This window comes from Bactrocera tryoni, chromosome 4 (assembly GCF_016617805.1).
Source record: "Bactrocera tryoni isolate S06 chromosome 4, CSIRO_BtryS06_freeze2, whole genome shotgun sequence".
Lineage (NCBI taxonomy): Eukaryota > Metazoa > Arthropoda > Insecta > Diptera > Tephritidae > Bactrocera > Bactrocera tryoni.
Window position 1 is genome coordinate 77,589,072 of NC_052502.1, and position 17,186 is coordinate 77,606,257.

At 36.7% G+C, this 17,186-nt stretch overlaps 7 protein-coding genes across 11 annotated transcripts; 4 read left to right on the forward strand and 3 right to left on the reverse strand.

The window, feature by feature from the left end:
- Window positions 1-62: 62 nt before the first annotated feature.
- LOC120775527 (arginine/serine-rich coiled-coil protein 2) lies at window positions 63-12,513 on the reverse strand. Of its 2 annotated transcripts, none has more exons than XM_040105748.1 (6): window positions 12,315-12,513; window positions 5,628-5,752; window positions 5,423-5,537; window positions 5,195-5,354; window positions 4,562-5,126; window positions 63-136 (listed from the first exon to the last, which is right to left on the reverse strand). In XM_040105748.1, the coding sequence occupies exons 2-5, from the start codon at window positions 5,748-5,750 to the stop codon at window positions 4,577-4,579; spliced, it is 948 nt and encodes a 315-aa protein (XP_039961682.1). In that variant the 5' UTR covers window positions 5,751-5,752; window positions 12,315-12,513; the 3' UTR covers window positions 63-136; window positions 4,562-4,576. The 2 variants fall into 2 exon arrangements, with proteins under 2 accessions (XP_039961682.1, XP_039961681.1); XM_040105747.1 differs by having other exon boundaries at window positions 12,266-12,513.
- LOC120775529 (iron-sulfur cluster assembly 1 homolog, mitochondrial) lies at window positions 1,064-2,202 on the forward strand. The gene is made up of 5 exons (XM_040105751.1): window positions 1,064-1,294; window positions 1,381-1,434; window positions 1,494-1,569; window positions 1,626-1,700; window positions 1,825-2,202. The coding sequence occupies exons 1-5, from the start codon at window positions 1,211-1,213 to the stop codon at window positions 1,926-1,928; spliced, it is 393 nt and encodes a 130-aa protein (XP_039961685.1). The 5' UTR covers window positions 1,064-1,210; the 3' UTR covers window positions 1,929-2,202.
- On the reverse strand, window positions 2,238-3,578 carry LOC120775525 (actin-related protein 6). The gene has a single exon (XM_040105745.1). It carries the CDS (start codon window positions 3,473-3,475, stop codon window positions 2,258-2,260), a length of 1,218 nt encoding a protein of 405 aa, XP_039961679.1. The 5' UTR covers window positions 3,476-3,578; the 3' UTR covers window positions 2,238-2,257.
- Window positions 3,671-4,506, forward strand: LOC120775528 (NADH dehydrogenase [ubiquinone] iron-sulfur protein 4, mitochondrial). Its single transcript, XM_040105749.1, has 3 exons — window positions 3,671-3,778; window positions 3,833-4,156; window positions 4,219-4,506. Exons 1-3 carry the CDS (start codon window positions 3,729-3,731, stop codon window positions 4,397-4,399), a joined length of 555 nt encoding a protein of 184 aa, XP_039961683.1. The 5' UTR covers window positions 3,671-3,728; the 3' UTR covers window positions 4,400-4,506.
- LOC120775523 (homeobox protein 6) lies at window positions 6,110-8,700 on the forward strand. 4 transcript variants are annotated; one of them, XM_040105740.1, is made up of 5 exons: window positions 6,110-6,126; window positions 6,250-6,484; window positions 6,536-7,241; window positions 7,325-7,617; window positions 7,676-8,700. In XM_040105740.1, exons 2-5 carry the CDS (start codon window positions 6,357-6,359, stop codon window positions 7,995-7,997), a joined length of 1,449 nt encoding a protein of 482 aa, XP_039961674.1. In that variant the 5' UTR covers window positions 6,110-6,126; window positions 6,250-6,356; the 3' UTR covers window positions 7,998-8,700. The 4 variants fall into 4 exon arrangements, with proteins under 4 accessions (XP_039961674.1, XP_039961675.1, XP_039961677.1 ...); XM_040105741.1 differs by lacking the exon at window positions 6,110-6,126 and adding an exon at window positions 6,148-6,165; XM_040105743.1 differs by lacking the exon at window positions 6,110-6,126 and having other exon boundaries at window positions 6,178-6,484; window positions 6,566-7,241.
- On the reverse strand, window positions 10,065-12,103 carry LOC120775524 (GDP-fucose protein O-fucosyltransferase 2). Its single transcript, XM_040105744.1, has one exon. It carries the CDS (start codon window positions 12,015-12,017, stop codon window positions 10,632-10,634), a length of 1,386 nt encoding a protein of 461 aa, XP_039961678.1. The 5' UTR covers window positions 12,018-12,103; the 3' UTR covers window positions 10,065-10,631.
- On the forward strand, window positions 12,431-16,752 carry LOC120775521 (leucine-rich PPR motif-containing protein, mitochondrial). The gene is made up of 3 exons (XM_040105735.1): window positions 12,431-13,576; window positions 13,635-14,881; window positions 14,948-16,752. The coding sequence occupies exons 1-3, from the start codon at window positions 12,495-12,497 to the stop codon at window positions 15,859-15,861; spliced, it is 3,243 nt and encodes a 1,080-aa protein (XP_039961669.1). The 5' UTR covers window positions 12,431-12,494; the 3' UTR covers window positions 15,862-16,752.
- Window positions 16,753-17,186: the final 434 nt, after the last annotated feature.

Here is a 17,186-nt window from a genome sequence, read left to right on the forward strand (position 1 = left end):
ATTTCAGTTTTCACTTATATTTATTCGCTAAGTTAGTTGTGTGTTTTATATATGTATTTTTTTTTTTAATTTTCAAATAGTCTTTTGCCAACTACTTTCATGTCACCGCGGATTCAGCTACTACTTGGTGGGGTACCTTGTAAGATATGAAATATCCGCACGTTTATTCTGCGTGTTTTTTATATTGTTAGTTTTATTTTTAGTTTCAGTAATTTGTATTAAAAGAATTATAAAACGCGGCACCCGTTGCCATTAAGAAAAAAAAAACGAAAACTGCTGAGCACAGCGCAAACAACCGATCGACCGATCCGTTCGACAACAAACTCAGAAAATGTTAAAAAAGTGTAATAAATTCCAATTTAAATAAAACACATTCCAACAACTACAACACTCCAAGCGTTCTTGTTCAGAATTGTCTTTTCTGTCGGTTCACCAATTTGTATTTGCGCGATTGACCACAATTCTCCTGTGTGTGCGTGTAAGTATGTGTATGCGCGCGTGTTTTGTGTTGTTGAGCGCCACAATGCCGCAGCTACTTATTTCTCCAAAACCATATTTCTGGCGTTTGCGATAATTAGTATATATGAGAAATGCAAATATAAGACGCCTATGGAACTCCTCGAGATTTAAACATATACGCAACCCGAAATCGAAAGTCAACAGAAGCCTCTACGATCACAGACCCTGCGATAACTACGATAACCGAGATGAGGGATGTAGAGCAAAGCTCCAGCTCATCAGATTCACACAAAATAAATAAATAAGCTTAAATGTTAGAAATCAATTTCAGCACACAATAATTTGAATACCGTTCACTCGATTGCAATTAAACACTATAGAGAATCGTATAAGATTACAATTCAATCCAGTTGGAAATATGAGTTCACATAAAATTTTTCAATTTGCAACTAAACGCAGAAACGCTAACCCACTAGAAAATTTATGTTACTGTCAATCGCCCGCTCAATTGTCAAAATACACATGTTTGCATTCCAATGCGGCTCAGCGTTACCAATTACTCAGCATTTAAAATAATGAACTTGGCAACGCATCTTTAAAACAGCTGTTCGCTGTCACTCGATCGTTATGAAACGAATTGCTGATAAAAGAGAAGTAAATAAGAAAATTTGCTGTTATGAATAAAATTGTAAACGTGCGATCACATCGAACAATCGTATAATTTAAAGTGAAATATTAACGCGTACAAAAGATGTCAACAAAAGTGGTGGCTACGGCGACAGTGCGTGCACTGAAAGGACGCAAATTGTTGCCGACAAGGGCAGCTCTTATACTGGTGAGCTCATAAATTTAGTGATGAAATTTTCCGATATATGTGTTCAACAAACAATATATTTCTTGCCAAAAAAAAACTATTTATAGACAAATTCCGCAGTAAACCGCATTAAAGAATTATTGAAAGATAAACCGGAGTTTGTAAGTATATGCCTTATATAATTATTTGACAACAGAGTATTTATTGCTGGTAATTATAGACAGGTTTAAAGGTAGGAGTGCGGCAGCGTGGATGCAACGGGCTTTCCTACACACTGGACTATGCAAAAGAAAAAGGTAAATGTTTTCATCAATAAAACACATGACAAAAATTTGATATGGGGTTATTGCAGATAAATTCGACGAAGAAGTAGTACAAGATGGTGTCAAAGTGTATATTGATAAGAAGGCTCAATTGTCCCTACTGGGTAAGAATTTTCTTTTTACACAATATCACTTATATAACGCGTATTAGCGACTTTGTTTACATTTTCTTATCTTTTGCGATGCATATTTATGGTACTATTTGGGTTCAACAAACTCTCATTTCAGGCACCGAAATGGATTTTGTTGAGTCCCAACTCTCCAGCGAGTTCGTTTTTAACAATCCCAACATAAAAGGTACGTGCGGATGTGGCGAATCATTTAGCTTCTAATTACGCGCTATAAACGGACGATTATTAAAATTTAAGCTAGCAGTTTAGATTTCATTACTTAGGAGCTCGATTATTGCAATAAAGAGATTCGCAGGTCTTTTGAACGCTCTTAAGATAAGTCAGCTTTAAATTAGTTTAAAATTTTCGGTTAAGTACTAGTTATGATTATGTTTTGTTTTCAAATGATTTGAAACATATAAAGATATTTAAAGATGTTAGTTCTATAAACAATTGAAAATAAAAAGCTGTTTTAAGGCTTCCTGCAGAAAATCAATGTTGTACTTTATATAAAACGAAGGAAAACAATAATTTTATATTTTCTAATTAATTTATTTCCCATTGCTAGCTGAATAGCCATTCTCTTCAAACTTGTCTCTGGTAAGCAACATGTCTTTAAAACCATCACTGCCGGCCAATTCTTTGCCACCATACCAACCATAAGAGATGGGATCATCAGGGAAAATCAATGAAACCTCTAAATCATCAGGTGCCAACGCGCGAATTTCGGCTTTTAAACGCGGTATAAATCCCGGGAAAAGTGAACTTCCACCGATTATTAGTATATTTCGTAGTAACTCGCTGTGTGAATAAACGGGACAATCTTTGAGACAGTCAATGACAGCTTCCGGAATGCCAACTTGTTGTATTCCCACATCGCTGGGATTAAAAAGCAGTTCGGGCACAGTGAAACGTTCGTTGCAAAGTCGGACCGACTGCTGATCGCTTTCCTCATTTCTATCTTTATCTTCCTTTTCAGACTCTTTTTCTTTGTTTCCTTTATTGCGTATAAAGCCACGTTTAACTGTCGTAAAATCAGGCAGTACATATTCTACTACAACTTCTGCCCGCTTTTCGGCAGCTGAGTGCACACGCATGTCATCCTTAAAGTCGTGTGATACAAAACAAACGTCTTCTTTTATCTGATTAACAACATACGACTCGTCCATCATATTTAAATGGCGATAAGAAATAAGTTCTTTTAAGTGATTCGTCAACACTTTGCCTCCAACTTCGACCCGTCGTATGCCACGTTCCATGCGACGCCCTCGCACAAATGGAACTACGTGAGTGAAACTATATCCAACGTCTATAACAACACAATTCAGAGCTTGCAAAGGACTTTCTTCACTTTCCGCGGCGTAATTATATGCTGCCAATTCAGCGGTTGTACATTTGTGCACGCCGGAGCAATGATATTCTTCGAAAAGTATTTCCATCATAGCTTCTTGTATACTAGGGAAATTTAGTTGTGGTTCAGTTATTACTATAGGGCGATCTTCCAAAGAAATTCCGGTTCCTTCATTGCTAAATATATGATCCCAAACGGTCTTCTGAATATCCCAATTTAGAAGATATCCCTTTTGAAAACACAGTATAAAAAATAGTCCGGAAGCATCCCGGCATTCGTCAATTTGGCTACCAATAAATGCACGCCTTCGTTCCGCTTTTGCCTTCATAATACAGTTGGGCACTACAGACGGATCATCTTGCGTTGATAAACCTATTTTAGCAGTATATGCACCATTATCCAACACAACGGCATCCATTTTTATATATCCAAATCGGTTAAATAAATTATATCGCTATTCAGAAGAACTAAATTCATATACATATACAAAAGACAACAAACGAATAAACAACGAGCTTTTGACAATTAACTTTGACAGTTAAGTGTATAAATGTCATTTCAGAACAATAACAAAATTTTTTGACGTTAACTTCAGTAGTTGTCAAATTTTCGCAGTGGTAAAGGAAAATTTTATGTAATAATAAAAATCTTATTTATTTGCCACATTAAATATGTCCTTTGTGCGTCAAATTTTAGCAAAAACTCCTCAGGGAGTTAATTGGTACGTAAATATTTTAAAAGAAAAAAATCAGTGCAACAGTTATGTCGCTTACAGGGCAAAAACAGTCAGCCATGGTAGTCGCTGCATGTCATCCGTGGGTTCACGCGATGCCCCACCAATCGATGTGTCTCAAGTAATCGCACAACCTGAGGAATTGGAGAGGAAACGGAAACTTAGCGGAGCTATCACAGTGCCCACAAAAGTCGATCTTAGCCCTATAAGTGGAGTGCCAGAGGAACATGTGAAAACACGTCGTGTATGCATTCACTTGCCACCCAAAAATGCTATGCAAAGTGGTACTGATAATTTGAACCATTGGGTGATTGAGTTCGACAACCGCGAACGATGGGAAAATCCATTAATGGGCTGGACCTCAACGTACGTAAAACTACTTACATGTATTATAGATAAATACATATAAATATTCATATTTGTTGTAGCGGCGATCCATTATCGAATATGGAAGTAACATTTGGTTCCAAGGAAGAAGCAATTGAACACTGTGAACGCAATGGTTGGCGTTGGTTTATTGACGCTGAGGAAAAACCAAAAGTAGAACGTGTTAAAAATTATGGCTTGAATTTCCACTGGAATAGGCGTACTCGCACATCGACAAAATGAGCACTTGATGGAGAATAAATGCCGAAAAGTTTTCTTGCAGTTTTTAATATCATTAAAGGATTTCTAAGGCACATAATGAAAAATACAGCAAATGCTTTAACTCAACAGTCAATTTAGTTTTAATGTACATATGTACATATAAAAATTATAAATTTTTCATACCTTATAATTTCCATACTATTCCCTTTGTCGATAATGTAGTTTATTTCTATTTGTATTGCTTCGATGAAGCGGGCTGCGACTTCTACTGTGCCGTTTATGTATTTTTCTTCCACTCGGGCTTCTGCTTCTGTTTTGATGTTTTCTGCTTTTACTGCTGCTAAGATCTCTTCGAGATTTCTTACTCCTGTGATGATCGCTCCTACTACGGCTTCTATATCTAATTTTCTTATGACTTTGGCGTTCATAGCTTTTGCTTCTACTTCTGCTTCGGTGTTTATTGCGAATTATTACAGGTGTGTGAATTCTACCACCGCTATCGCGTACGGGTTTACCATCTCTATCACTTCTCGGCTTATATTTTTCATTTATAATTAACTGGTTCATACGCTTCTCTGACTCCTTGTCTATGAGATATTGCTGTAAAGACTGCATTTGAAGATCTACAACAGCGCGAACTTCTTCAATATGTGTTGGCTTACTTCGCCGATACCGACGACGTTTTTTGGTCTCTCGTTTCTTTTGTGCCACAATTTCGGCGAATGTCAAAGAACCCTCACCTAGGGATCTTATAATAAAGGTTTATTTTTATAAGAATTGTGTGACTTAACCTCTTGAAAATTGACATGCACTTACTGCACCGTTATTTCTGGCTCTGTGTATTTCTTGGTGTTTGCTATAATATGTTCGTATAGAGATAGTTTTTCCGTCCGTGAAAAATTTACTTGCAAGTCTGAAAATCTTTTAGGAACATCTCTGTCTGGAACGCCTAAAACTTTTCGCAACTCCTCAACGTCTATTGAAAAATATATATACAAGTATGAACAAAGTACAAGGGGTTGAGCAATAAATAAAAGTGCATACCGGTAATACTGAAATTGTCGGAAGCACAGCTTGGAGGAAAGTACGGTTCGAAGTCAATCCCCAGTTTTATGTCCTTTTGTTTTTGATTCCCTAAAGCAGTGTCCCTGGCAATATCCTAAATAAAAATATAAAATTTAAATATGCAAATGCTTTGAGCGCTCCTTTGGCTTTATATAGAGTTGAAGGTAAGCATATACCAACTCACCGGTTGAAAATTCCATTCAAGACGTTTAAAAATTTGTCTTATTCGGGATTTGCTCTCATCGATGAATGCCGTAAGTGTGTTATCGCTGGACACATGTGTGAATTCTTTATCTGGTTCATACATTTCTAAAAGAGTTAATAATGGCAATTTATTTTATTTTCTACAGTCTTCATTGACTTTGAAAAAGTAAATAAATAAACAAACGTCACAAGAATATACTTCAGTGGTTTTCAAACATAACACATAACATAATTTTCACTCAGCATTGCCTCTGAAGCAAGTCTTATGTTTCGCGACTAAATATCCAAAATAACAAGTTTAATTAATATTTACTTTATTACATATTGATATTTCTGATTGTTTTCTGATCGTAATATTTTTGGTCATTCAAATTTTTGTTTTTATTGTAGATCTAATTTTATACTTCCGGCAGCATTTACAACAGGATTTATTTTCATTTGACGTTTCTTCATTGTTTTCATAACGAAAAAGTCAAAACGTAAGATAAGTTATTGGAAAATGTTGTTTATTTACGAATGTAATTTTTGTGGTTTTTTAGCAATATGTAAACAATAATTACTAACAATTTAAGTAATCCGATGCATCTAACATTTTCCCACAGTGTAAATATAAGGCGAAAAGATAATTTTGTATTGATGGTCATTTTGGACGTCAGACGGAACCATATAATTGCAGTGATACCAAAGGTATTATGAAGTGAACACAACTATGAATAACAGGAATAAGCGAGCTCGACTGGAGTTGTCTTTGGCACCGGCAACTATTGATGTTGGCACCATTAATAGCTGTTCTGTGAATGCAACTGATATAGCGTCCAGCATTGGTGGCACGTCAAAGTAAGTATCGTTAAACATAATTTACGTAATTCATTTCACATATACTTGTAGTATCTTTTTGGGTAATACTTCGAATGCAAGTGTCAATAGTACTAGTTCGGTTAATATGTTACCCACAAACGTATTTCTTACAATCTGTGATGAGAACTCAAATGAATCGCAGGAATATCTGGCCATTGGCAGTACTCTGACACCGATTAAACAAGAACATGCCGACACTTTATGCAGCAGTAGCACACAGGCCACACAAACCTTGCCATTGCAATATCGCCTTGTCAATCAAATACAACGTCAACCACACAATATCGATAATATTAACAACAGCAGCATCGTTAATAATGGTGCAACTACGACTTTTAATGCTGCGCTGCCAATGCATCTACCAAACGGTTGCGAAATTTATATAGTCAAGGAGTATGTAGACAATGTGCCCACCATTCTCACAGATGAAAGTGAGTTATTGCAAGGATCAAGTCCGCCAGCGACCGACACAACAGAAACAATTAAATTAGAGCCGGACTCTTGTGTAACATCCACAGCATGTGCTAGTACTGCTACTTCCACAACCACCATCAATGACGTGCAAATTCTGCGTAATACACCACAGCACCATATAAGCGCTAATAAGTCGGCCAATGTCACTGCCGATGGGCGGACAAATGCAAATAGAAATACCACAGCGGCAGCAAGCATTAGCGTTCCAGACACACAAGGCAATAGTACAAAGCGCAGTTGCATATTAGAGGCGTATAAAAAGGTAGGCGTATATAAATATATATATGTGTTTCTGTTTTTAGTTAAAATCTTATCCTTTCTTTGCCGCTAATAATAATATTATAGCGTGATGATAAACGCCGTGCAACTCATAATGAAGTTGAACGACGGCGACGTGATAAAATAAACAACTGGATTTTTAAACTGAAAGAAATGCTGCCGACCGATGGCGTTAACAATAATAACAATAATCAACAAATTGGCATGGTGGAACAATTGACAACAAAAACCAATGCTAACACTAATCCTAGTAATAACAACAGCAACAGCAGCAATCGAACGCCGCCCAATGATTCCAAGTCACAAATACTAATCAAAGCTTGCGAGTATATCAAAACCATGCAGGACGAGATAAAGAGGTAAGCAGTATGTGACGTAATGTTGTAGAAATAGTTTATTAACTTTTATCTATCTCAGTCTGCGTGAGTGCCTTAGCGAAAATGAGAACCTTCGTCTGAGTAATCAGCGTTTACAAAATGAATTAACGAAATTGCAGCGCGACCATGTAGCGAACGAAAGGGCCAATTTGCACACGCGCAATTTCAATAACAATTTCAATATAACCTTAAACAGTTTAAATAGCAATAATAGCAATGGTAGTGGTGGTGGTGGCAGCGCCAGCAGTAGCCCTGGTGGCACTGGCAACAGCATTTTCGCCGCCCTCAATATACCATCACACACAAGCAACGCGAATACGTTCACGAAACGCGAGTTAATCATACGAGATTATGTCGATTAGAATTTTAGTCATTTGTTATTTTTTTTTTTTTACTTAAATAACTGTATCGAAGTGATGCTACAAATGTTCAACTGTCGGGCCAAAACTTCTGCAGTGCTAAACGAGTTTTTATATACATTTATGTATACAAATTTATTAATTACTTTACTGACACAACACTCACTACATATTTCTCCATACGAGTTTAAAGAATTTACTATTTCACTATTATTGTTAACAAAGTATGCCGTTTGTAATAATATAACTAAAATTATATAAAAAAATTACATAAGTAGGTACTATACTCTCTACAACTATCGACATGAAATGTGTAATTAAACTTAAAGCTCTAGTTACTATGTGCTTCTCTAATACATATTATATGCGCTTCCTCTAATTAGTGCAAAAAGCTGAGTTACTGACGCTTTCGTTTACTCTTACTCTATAACTCTCACAGAAATATAATATACATATATGCTAAAGTTAGGCATATAAAATCACTTGTTGCATAAATTTAAGAAAAAATTAAAGTGTTATAAGCAAAATATACATGCATATGTATAAATGTATGTTATGAATTATGCAAAGCATAAATATTTTTTTAATTTTGTTATATAAGTTGAATGTGCAATTTATGGAATTTAAAACGATTTATCAGGGATAATTTTTAAGTTTAATTTTTTTAAGATTTTAATATTTAAGTTGACAAAACAGATGCTTAACTTTTTAAATAAAGTTATTAAATCGTATATCTGCGTTTAAAAGTAATTAAACTAAAACTATAAACTGAACAATTTCGTTGATTTAGTTTGTGTGTTTACGAAAACAAATATCATTTACACAATGTTTTTTTTCATAATTTACATGCAACTACTTAATTTGCTAAATATAATATTAGAATATCCACTGGAACGAAAATACTTAAATTACCCATATTTTTTAAAAAGAAAAAATATATTCTTAATATTAAATATTTACAAAAATTTTCAAGTTATCTAAAATCATGCTATACATTTCAAATTCAAAATAATTGTTACTTAAGTTTTCAAAACATATATTTTCGACGTAGTTTTACACTACAATTTGAAAAAATCATACATTATTTTCAATTAAAAAAAATGGAGAATACGTTTCGAATCAAAAAAAGCATACGTTTCAATTAAAACAAATTAAACAGACATTTTAATTAATTAAAAACCTACGTTACAACTTTCTAAACACAGTTGATACATATTTTTTAAATTTTTTTACAGTTATAAAGTATCCTATAGAACAAATAATTAGTGTTCCACTGTTTAACACATGCATAAAACAAGTTAAAAACGAGAAGATCAGAAATTAATAAAACTTGAGAGACATATAAAAATATTGACTCCATTAGAAGTATATGCAATTTTCGTAAAAAATACGAAACGCATATTTCTTTTTGAAAACTGGTTATTTTTTAGTAGATTCCAAAAACATTGTTATACAGTTATGTAACGACAACACTGTTAAAAAGTAGAAATGAATATATATCTAACCATTTTTATCTGACCGCCAAAGTCAAATATATATTAATATACACATAGTACATATTAAATATGATTAATAAAATAAATTGTAATAAATTTAAGTATGTTTAAAGTGATAACTTAAAACAAATAATAGTAGTAATAATGTTCACATTAAACAAGATTTGCTGTGACACGTTACACTCATTTTTGGTAAGCGTTGTTAGCATAAAATGTTTAAAATAAATCGTTGTTTTTATAAGCGTTTGTAGTGTAAAGCAAGCAATTTTTGCCTTTTACCTTATATAACATTTATAAAAACGTTGAGAATTACATATAAAAATATACACATACGTACAGACTAATATTAGCAAATATAAATGAGAAAGTGTTGGTGTAAGCAACCTACTAGAAGTTATTACTAGCAAAATTTTGGTTCTTATTTACAAGTAGTTGAAGTTTTTGAGAAATTAAACACGTGTTATACAATGAGGATGCAGTTTGTTGGTAACTACATTTAACATGAATAAACAAATTATAAACATTATCAAAATATTATACAAGTTAAATCAATAAATATCAATAAAATCAAGAAAATAATCAACTGTTAGTTAAATAATGTTTATAAAAGAGTAAACCTATAATATTAACCATTTTTGAAATGCATACAGATATACATACATACATACAAATGTTATTGATCAGAGAAAATTTAAATTTTTTAATTATTCAAATTATTAAATGTTTATAAGTAGTATTTCCTACACTTGTAGTTATAAGCAAATTACAGCTAACAAACATTTTTGAAATTTCGAAATTGCAACCACATAATAATAAAATTTACCTCAGAAAAAATAGAGAATTCGAAAACATTGCGTTTTATTATAATTGAATTAGTATTTTTTTTAATTACTGAGTATTATTGAACGTCTGACAAACTCAAACACAGCGCGAGGAAACGTTTATAAAGTTATAAAAAATAGTGTAAAAACCAATAGCGTTAGTGAACTTAAATCTCTTTCACATGTCACTTTAGTATGCTTAAGTAAATAACCAGTCAGCCGCTAGAGCGGCGAAGTACAAAATTCGGTTTCAACTTCAATTTAAATGCCTTCAAATGAGGTACAAGCGCTTGGTTAAAGTTGTCCCTCAACGCATTTTGTTAGTAGACTATCGGCCAAACCGAATTCTTTTCGCAATCTTCAAGCGTTGCATACTTGCAGAGCGTGTTAAAGGTGGTATGTTTGGGAAATCCCAATATTTCTCGCTCCTCATATATGCGATAGCTGAATGTGCTTTCAAATGTGCCGATGAAGTGTCGTGCGTGTGCACATATTATTTGGTCTACTATTGCGTGGCCACCATCCTTAATGAGTGCTTTTTGTGTCAATGATTCCGGTGTGAAGCGACGCACGCGTATACGCTGTAAGTACGCCTTCAAATTGGTCAACTCCATGGCGGTGGTGTCGGTGGCTATGTAGACAGTGGTTAAATTGAGTAAATACAGTTGTTCGCGTATTTGTGTGGCGGCCGACTTTAAAGTGGGCGTGCTTCTTTGCCGCCAATGCACAAAGTCACCACGTCGAAAGTGTACCGCCAAATAGTCGCCGCCCACTGCTTCACGGTATGCGCGTTCGGACTCCCACATCGGTGGTCTCTGCACAAGCTCATCGGCTTTATGTGAATTTAGCACACGTGCGCGATACTCTTCAGCTATTTTTTGTAGTGGTTCTGCGAAGCGCATTGATCGACGCGCGCGCCAAAACTCCTTATCGCCCCACTGATCATGCAGCACAATCTCTGCGTTGAGTATGGCGTACACTTTGACATCGTTTGCCGCCTGTCCTACGCTGTTTTTCAATTGTTGACGAAGCACACGTTCGAGTAAATTCACGCTCCCTTGATAGCGTACGCAGACAAAATCATTATCAAGCAGCATTGGCTGCTGTACCAGATAGCCTTGCAGGTGCTGTTCTTTTCGGCAATCGCTCTCGAATTCAAACTTCTCATGGAAAACGTCCTGTTCGAACATGTATTCAAAGTTCATTAGTTGGAACACTTGTTGCACCTGTACGTAAGGTGGCTCTTGTAACCCGAACTGGGCGATCTCTGTTAAAAATTCGGGAAAGTCTAGCACAGGTGCATAGCGTCGCATACTTTCGACATCAAAAAAATGTTCCCAAGGTAGGCTATGTTGTTGCAAATGACTAGATTTCCAATGAGTTAGCCGTCGCCAAGGCGGCAGCACTAAACGCAAATTTTGGAAAGGTTTGCGACTAGCTAACTGGCGCACGAATACCGCTAAACGTATGTAGACATCACGACGCAAATTAAAACCTTCCGGCGGGTTTACGTCGTAAAGCAGATAAATGGTGTTTGGTAATTTAGCTATTGATTGTGGACATTTTTGACCGGTAGAAATAATGTCAGTCAAGTGGAATATATATTGATGTTTATCGCAGCTATTGGAAATGTAGTCTACTATATCGCTGCTCGCCGCCAAGGATAACAAAACCACACAGCTGGATACGAATAGAAAACGCCACATTTTGAGCGACCAACTACAACACACTTATTCATTAAATCACTAATTAGGTTTAGTTATCAGTGCGCAATTTACCAACAATCAGTCACCATTCAATAGACTGCCTAACAGCTGAGCCAAGGTCGAATATTAGAGTGGACAGAAGTAGCAATAATATTGGCTTTGTAGACACCTAATCACTAATTCTACATCCTTAAATAACTATATTTATATACATCATACTATTTATTAGCAATTTTAGTCTCACATACCTTTTTTCAACGTAAATATCTCGAGTTTTTAATAAAATTTGAACTTAACTTTATACCACAGCACTGAACACAAGCCCAAACTTCTTATCATCGGAATATTTCATCAGCTGATTTTGACAACCGCTCTTTACCATGAACAGAACAACAACGCGTGCTTGCAGTTCGCCTATCGGCTCTTTTTCCTTTACTATTCTAAGCTTTATGCAATTTGAATTAAACATTAATTAAGATGAGTGTACGATTGTTAAATGTGACCAGCAAATTGCAGCGATTGAGTAATATCAGTAAACGCTTCGGGTTCCATCCAATTTTGGCTAAGACAGGTTATGCAACAGGAACAACCCAAAAACTGTTCAAACAACCAGTTTTTTGCAGAAATAATGCGCTATGCTATCAATGGGATAGTCTGCAAAGTTCAATTTACCGTGGTTATTCTACTACAGCTCGAACAACAACAACGTCAAAAACGCCTATAGTCACAGTGTTGCTGGAAAAAATAATGGCAGTACACCAAAACACAGGTCAACTTAACTTCGAGCTATGCGACAAAATCATCTCGCAGTTAGAAAAGAACCCAAATGTTTACAATCAACTTCTTGGTGATGAGCAGGCACATTTCCTACTTCGTGCTTCCGGTACCGAAATGCCAGCTCGTCCAAGTAGCACCCGTTTGGAGCTTTTTCAGCGATTGTGGTCTTATTTGTCACAACATGACCAGTTAAACGCATCTCATTATATAACTTGGCTGCATGTCCTGCAACACAATCGTATGCCATGCGCTGATTTCAAAAATTTGCTCGAAGAATTCAACAAATTAAATGTAAATAATGAATACGCACTGTCCGATATTTATGCAGAACTATTGGATACGGCTTGTGGAGCCGGGGATATACATCAAGCAACAGCGCTGCTTGCGGAAATGCGTACACATGACTTTCCGCTGACTGAGCGTCACTTCAATTCGCTGTTATGGGGCCACTCACGAAATCATGATCTGGCTGGTTGCCGCTCGGTGCTCGACAACATGAATGCTGCTGGTATCACGCCTAGCGCAGAAACTCACTCCTTAATGGTGTCTGCATACTTGGAAAATGACGCCACCGCAAAGGCATCGGAAGTGTTGAGTCAATTTCATGGACAATTCAACGCGGCACAAGTAGTGCGTATGCTAAGAAGTCTTCTACATATCCAAGGTCCGCAAAATGAGGAACTTATAAAGCAGCTGGTATATGAATTGCCCAAAGATTTCACGGCAGGCACAGAAGTACCAATGCCACTACGTCACTTATGTGTAGAACTTCTACATAACGGGTAATTTCCCTATTAGATACTTTAATGATATGAAAATAATTTTTATAAAAATTTCCAGAAATCTAACGACAGTGGAAGGTATTATCTTCAATTTGCCTACACCGCGCTTCAACGAAAACCAAAGCATCGACACCTTTGGCGCCTTTCTATTGCAAGAACTCTTCCGCACTAAATACAGCGCAACAGAAATTATAGGGATAGCAAAAAAGCTTCAGGATAGCGACAAGAATACACGTGCACTGCACCTTGCCACTGAAATCGCTCTGCGACGCAACGCCGAATCAGCTATACCATTCTTGCAGTCACTTGCTCAGCAGGAACCTCTGCGCCCGCACTATTTTTGGCCATTACTATTGCAACGTCATGAACAATCGGGCGAAGCCGGTCTCCTAAGCGTATTAAAGCAAATGAACTCTCTAAATGTAACGTGCGATCGCGAGACCATCGCGTTGTATGTACTGCCCAATTTACCAATAACACTACAGCAACCGGAAAAAGCAATAAAGGCGCTTGATGAAGCAGGCGCCAAACCGTCCCTGGTGTTAATTGAAATAGTCATGTATCTATTGTTACGCCAGCGATTTGATGCAGCACATGATCTGCTTGAGCTGTACCCAACCAAAATAACAGTTGAGCAATTGGTGCCAACGCTAAGCAATGCAACTGTCAATGTGCGCGCCACCAAGCGCTATCAGCAATTTGCTAAACTGCTGGCTGTCTTGTCAAAAAAGAGCGAAAATCGCAAAGTTGACTGGATCGGGCAGTTGCTCTTAAGCATGGTACAAGGACAGTTACGTCTACGCAGCGATCTCAAAGCGCTACAACGCTTCGTTGATGAAATTGCCAAATTCGGACTGGCAATATCGCCCGCAGCCGCCAACACCATAATAACAACACTCGAGGAGCAAATGAATAAGGATGAGAGCCTGGCTAAGCTGAAAGAAGCGTTGCGAAAAATTACCGATCAAAATGTGACGCTGCTGCAAACCGCTAGCATTGCTGGCAGCAACGCGAGCTCGACTTTCGTAAAGCATCCACGTGACATGACGCTCGAGGAGTTAGAATGCCATCTAATCGAATTAGAAGCGAAAGGCATGAACACGCGTGGGCTGCTGCGCCGACTTTTGCAGCTTTGTGTGCGCGATGGACGTTTGGAACGCGCACTAGAGGTCAAAGCCAAGTGTGATCAACTACAAGTGCAGGTCAGCGCTGGTATGTTGGCTAGCACGCTGGATCTATACATCAAAATCAATGATCTACCCAATGCCGAAAAGTGTTTACAGAGACTGCAGGAAGAGTTCCCAAGTAAGTAAAAAGACGCAGCACATTCTTCTTCAGATTTTAACAAATTTTGTTTTTACCACCCCACAGGCTTTTCGCTGGACGAACACAAGTTTATCGACTTTGCAGCGCTGCTTGTATACCACAATCAGCTGGAGAGAGCGAAGCAATTGCTGGAAACGCGCGCAACCACACAACGCGTCAATGGCGGTGACTATGTTGTTAAAAATGTTTGGAATTTTCTTACAAACGTCGCGCAATTAGCAGCACAAATGCCTTCGCTTGAACCGGAGCGCAACTTGACACGCGAACACTTCCACTTTTTGCAGAAATTGAGATACTGCAACGCGCACAACACGGTCTTGGGCCCGATTGTGCGCGAGCGTTTGTTGCGCGGCGACATTAAGAGCGCCGTGGGCGATTTCAAAAAACTCGCCGAGCTCTACAAACACACGCCGCTGCAGTTCGAATTGCTCTCGCTGCTGGTGCGACTGAGTAACGGTCACGAACCAGAAGTGACGCAATATGGCGGTGTTTCCGGCGAAGTGGCACAACAGGCATTGAGCGAAGTGACCAGCGCCATCTCTAAAGTACATGGCACCTTGAACATGAATAGTGGTCTGCTGCTGGCCTTTGCCGAGTCCGGCACGGATAATCAGTTGCGGCGACTGCTCATCAATCCAGAGTTCCGCATCAACGAAGCTTTACTATTGAAGAACTGCGAGTACTTGGGCGAGGAGGGCGCTGTGAGCACGCTACTGCGTCTAGCGCGTGGCGCACGTGGCTTTGGACGAGTTATTGACGAACAAAATATTTACAACATGCTGCTAACACACTTCGCGAAGGCGAATAATTATCAAGCAGCTTTAGATCTGTATGAGCGCCTTGAAGCGGACGACGAACTGAAAATATCACAAGACTTCCTGCGCAATCTAGTGCAATTGCTGCGTGTCAACAACGTAGAAATACCCAGCAGAGTGGCGTTGCGTGCGCAGATCATTTAATAATACGTGGTCGGGCCAGTTCTTGTATTTAGATTAAGTCTTATGTATACTTATTTATAAGCTACGAGTACGAAATGCAGACGCTTTCGTTTGACTTTGTTTTAAGGCATTTATAAATAGTTAATAAAACTAGCAAACACTTAATTGTTATTTGTATTACTTAAATTATTTTTATTCACTAGCAATTAAATGCTAAAATATACAACAGCGCAAATACATACATATTTCCTTGTTATAGTAAACTAGCATGGACATTCGACTGGATGGTCGTGTCTCATCATATTTGCCAGCAATTTTGATTTCCATATGCGTAAGAGTTATTTTAATTATATTGTACATTTACAATTAAAATTTTTTATTTGAGCGAAAATTAAACGGAGCAAAAAATTGCGTGAAACAGCAAAACGAATGAAAGAAAAGGTTTAAGGAAATCAAGAGTTGTAGTACAGTCGTAGGTTGAATTGTTTGCAGAGTTGTAAAAAATGCATTGTTTTTGTTTATCCACCAAATACATAAATCCAATAAATAACAATATTTCATAACTTTACACTTTAGTGGTACACTTATGTATATAGCACTATACTTATCGTATTAATATACTTATATAATTCTCAGCACATTTTATTTAATTTATGGATAATTGTTTTTGTTTCGCTATATTATATCTCGTGCTTTACTTTGCTCATTTTCAAATATGTACGCATGTATTTAATAATATCACTCAATGCATCCACAATCTGACTGCCAGCGCCCTATAAGCGCCAATTTAATTTATACATATTTAGCTAAATAGTTATATGTGGAAAATTTATTGGTTAAACATACGTACATATGCATCTAAGTATGTATTAATTTACGAACATAATAAATTGATTATGATTTATAGTGAGATTAATAATTTAAAGAATGGAATATCGCTGTTCGGGCCACAAGACATAACAACTTAAGTCCATTTTGACTAGTGCTGAAGAGCAGACATTAACTGTTAATTTTTCGGTCTAAAAGTAAATTTCATGACATTAAAGTTTATATTTGAAATGATAAAAATTGTTGGCGAAAAAACTTTTCAAGTTGTTTTTAAAAAAACGAAATTGCTAGGTTGGGTTTTAAATCTACTTTAGCTGTTATACCTTATGGTAAGAACGTTTTATTGATACTATGTGGTACTTGTTAGATGCGTTTAGCGTCAAAAATATCGTTTTTGGTTATTTTTTAGAAATACAATAAATATATACACATGTATTTTTTAATAACAATGTATAACCGCTTTTAACACGGCAATACCTAAACAAAAATAATAAAAATGATGTTTAATGTTCAAGATA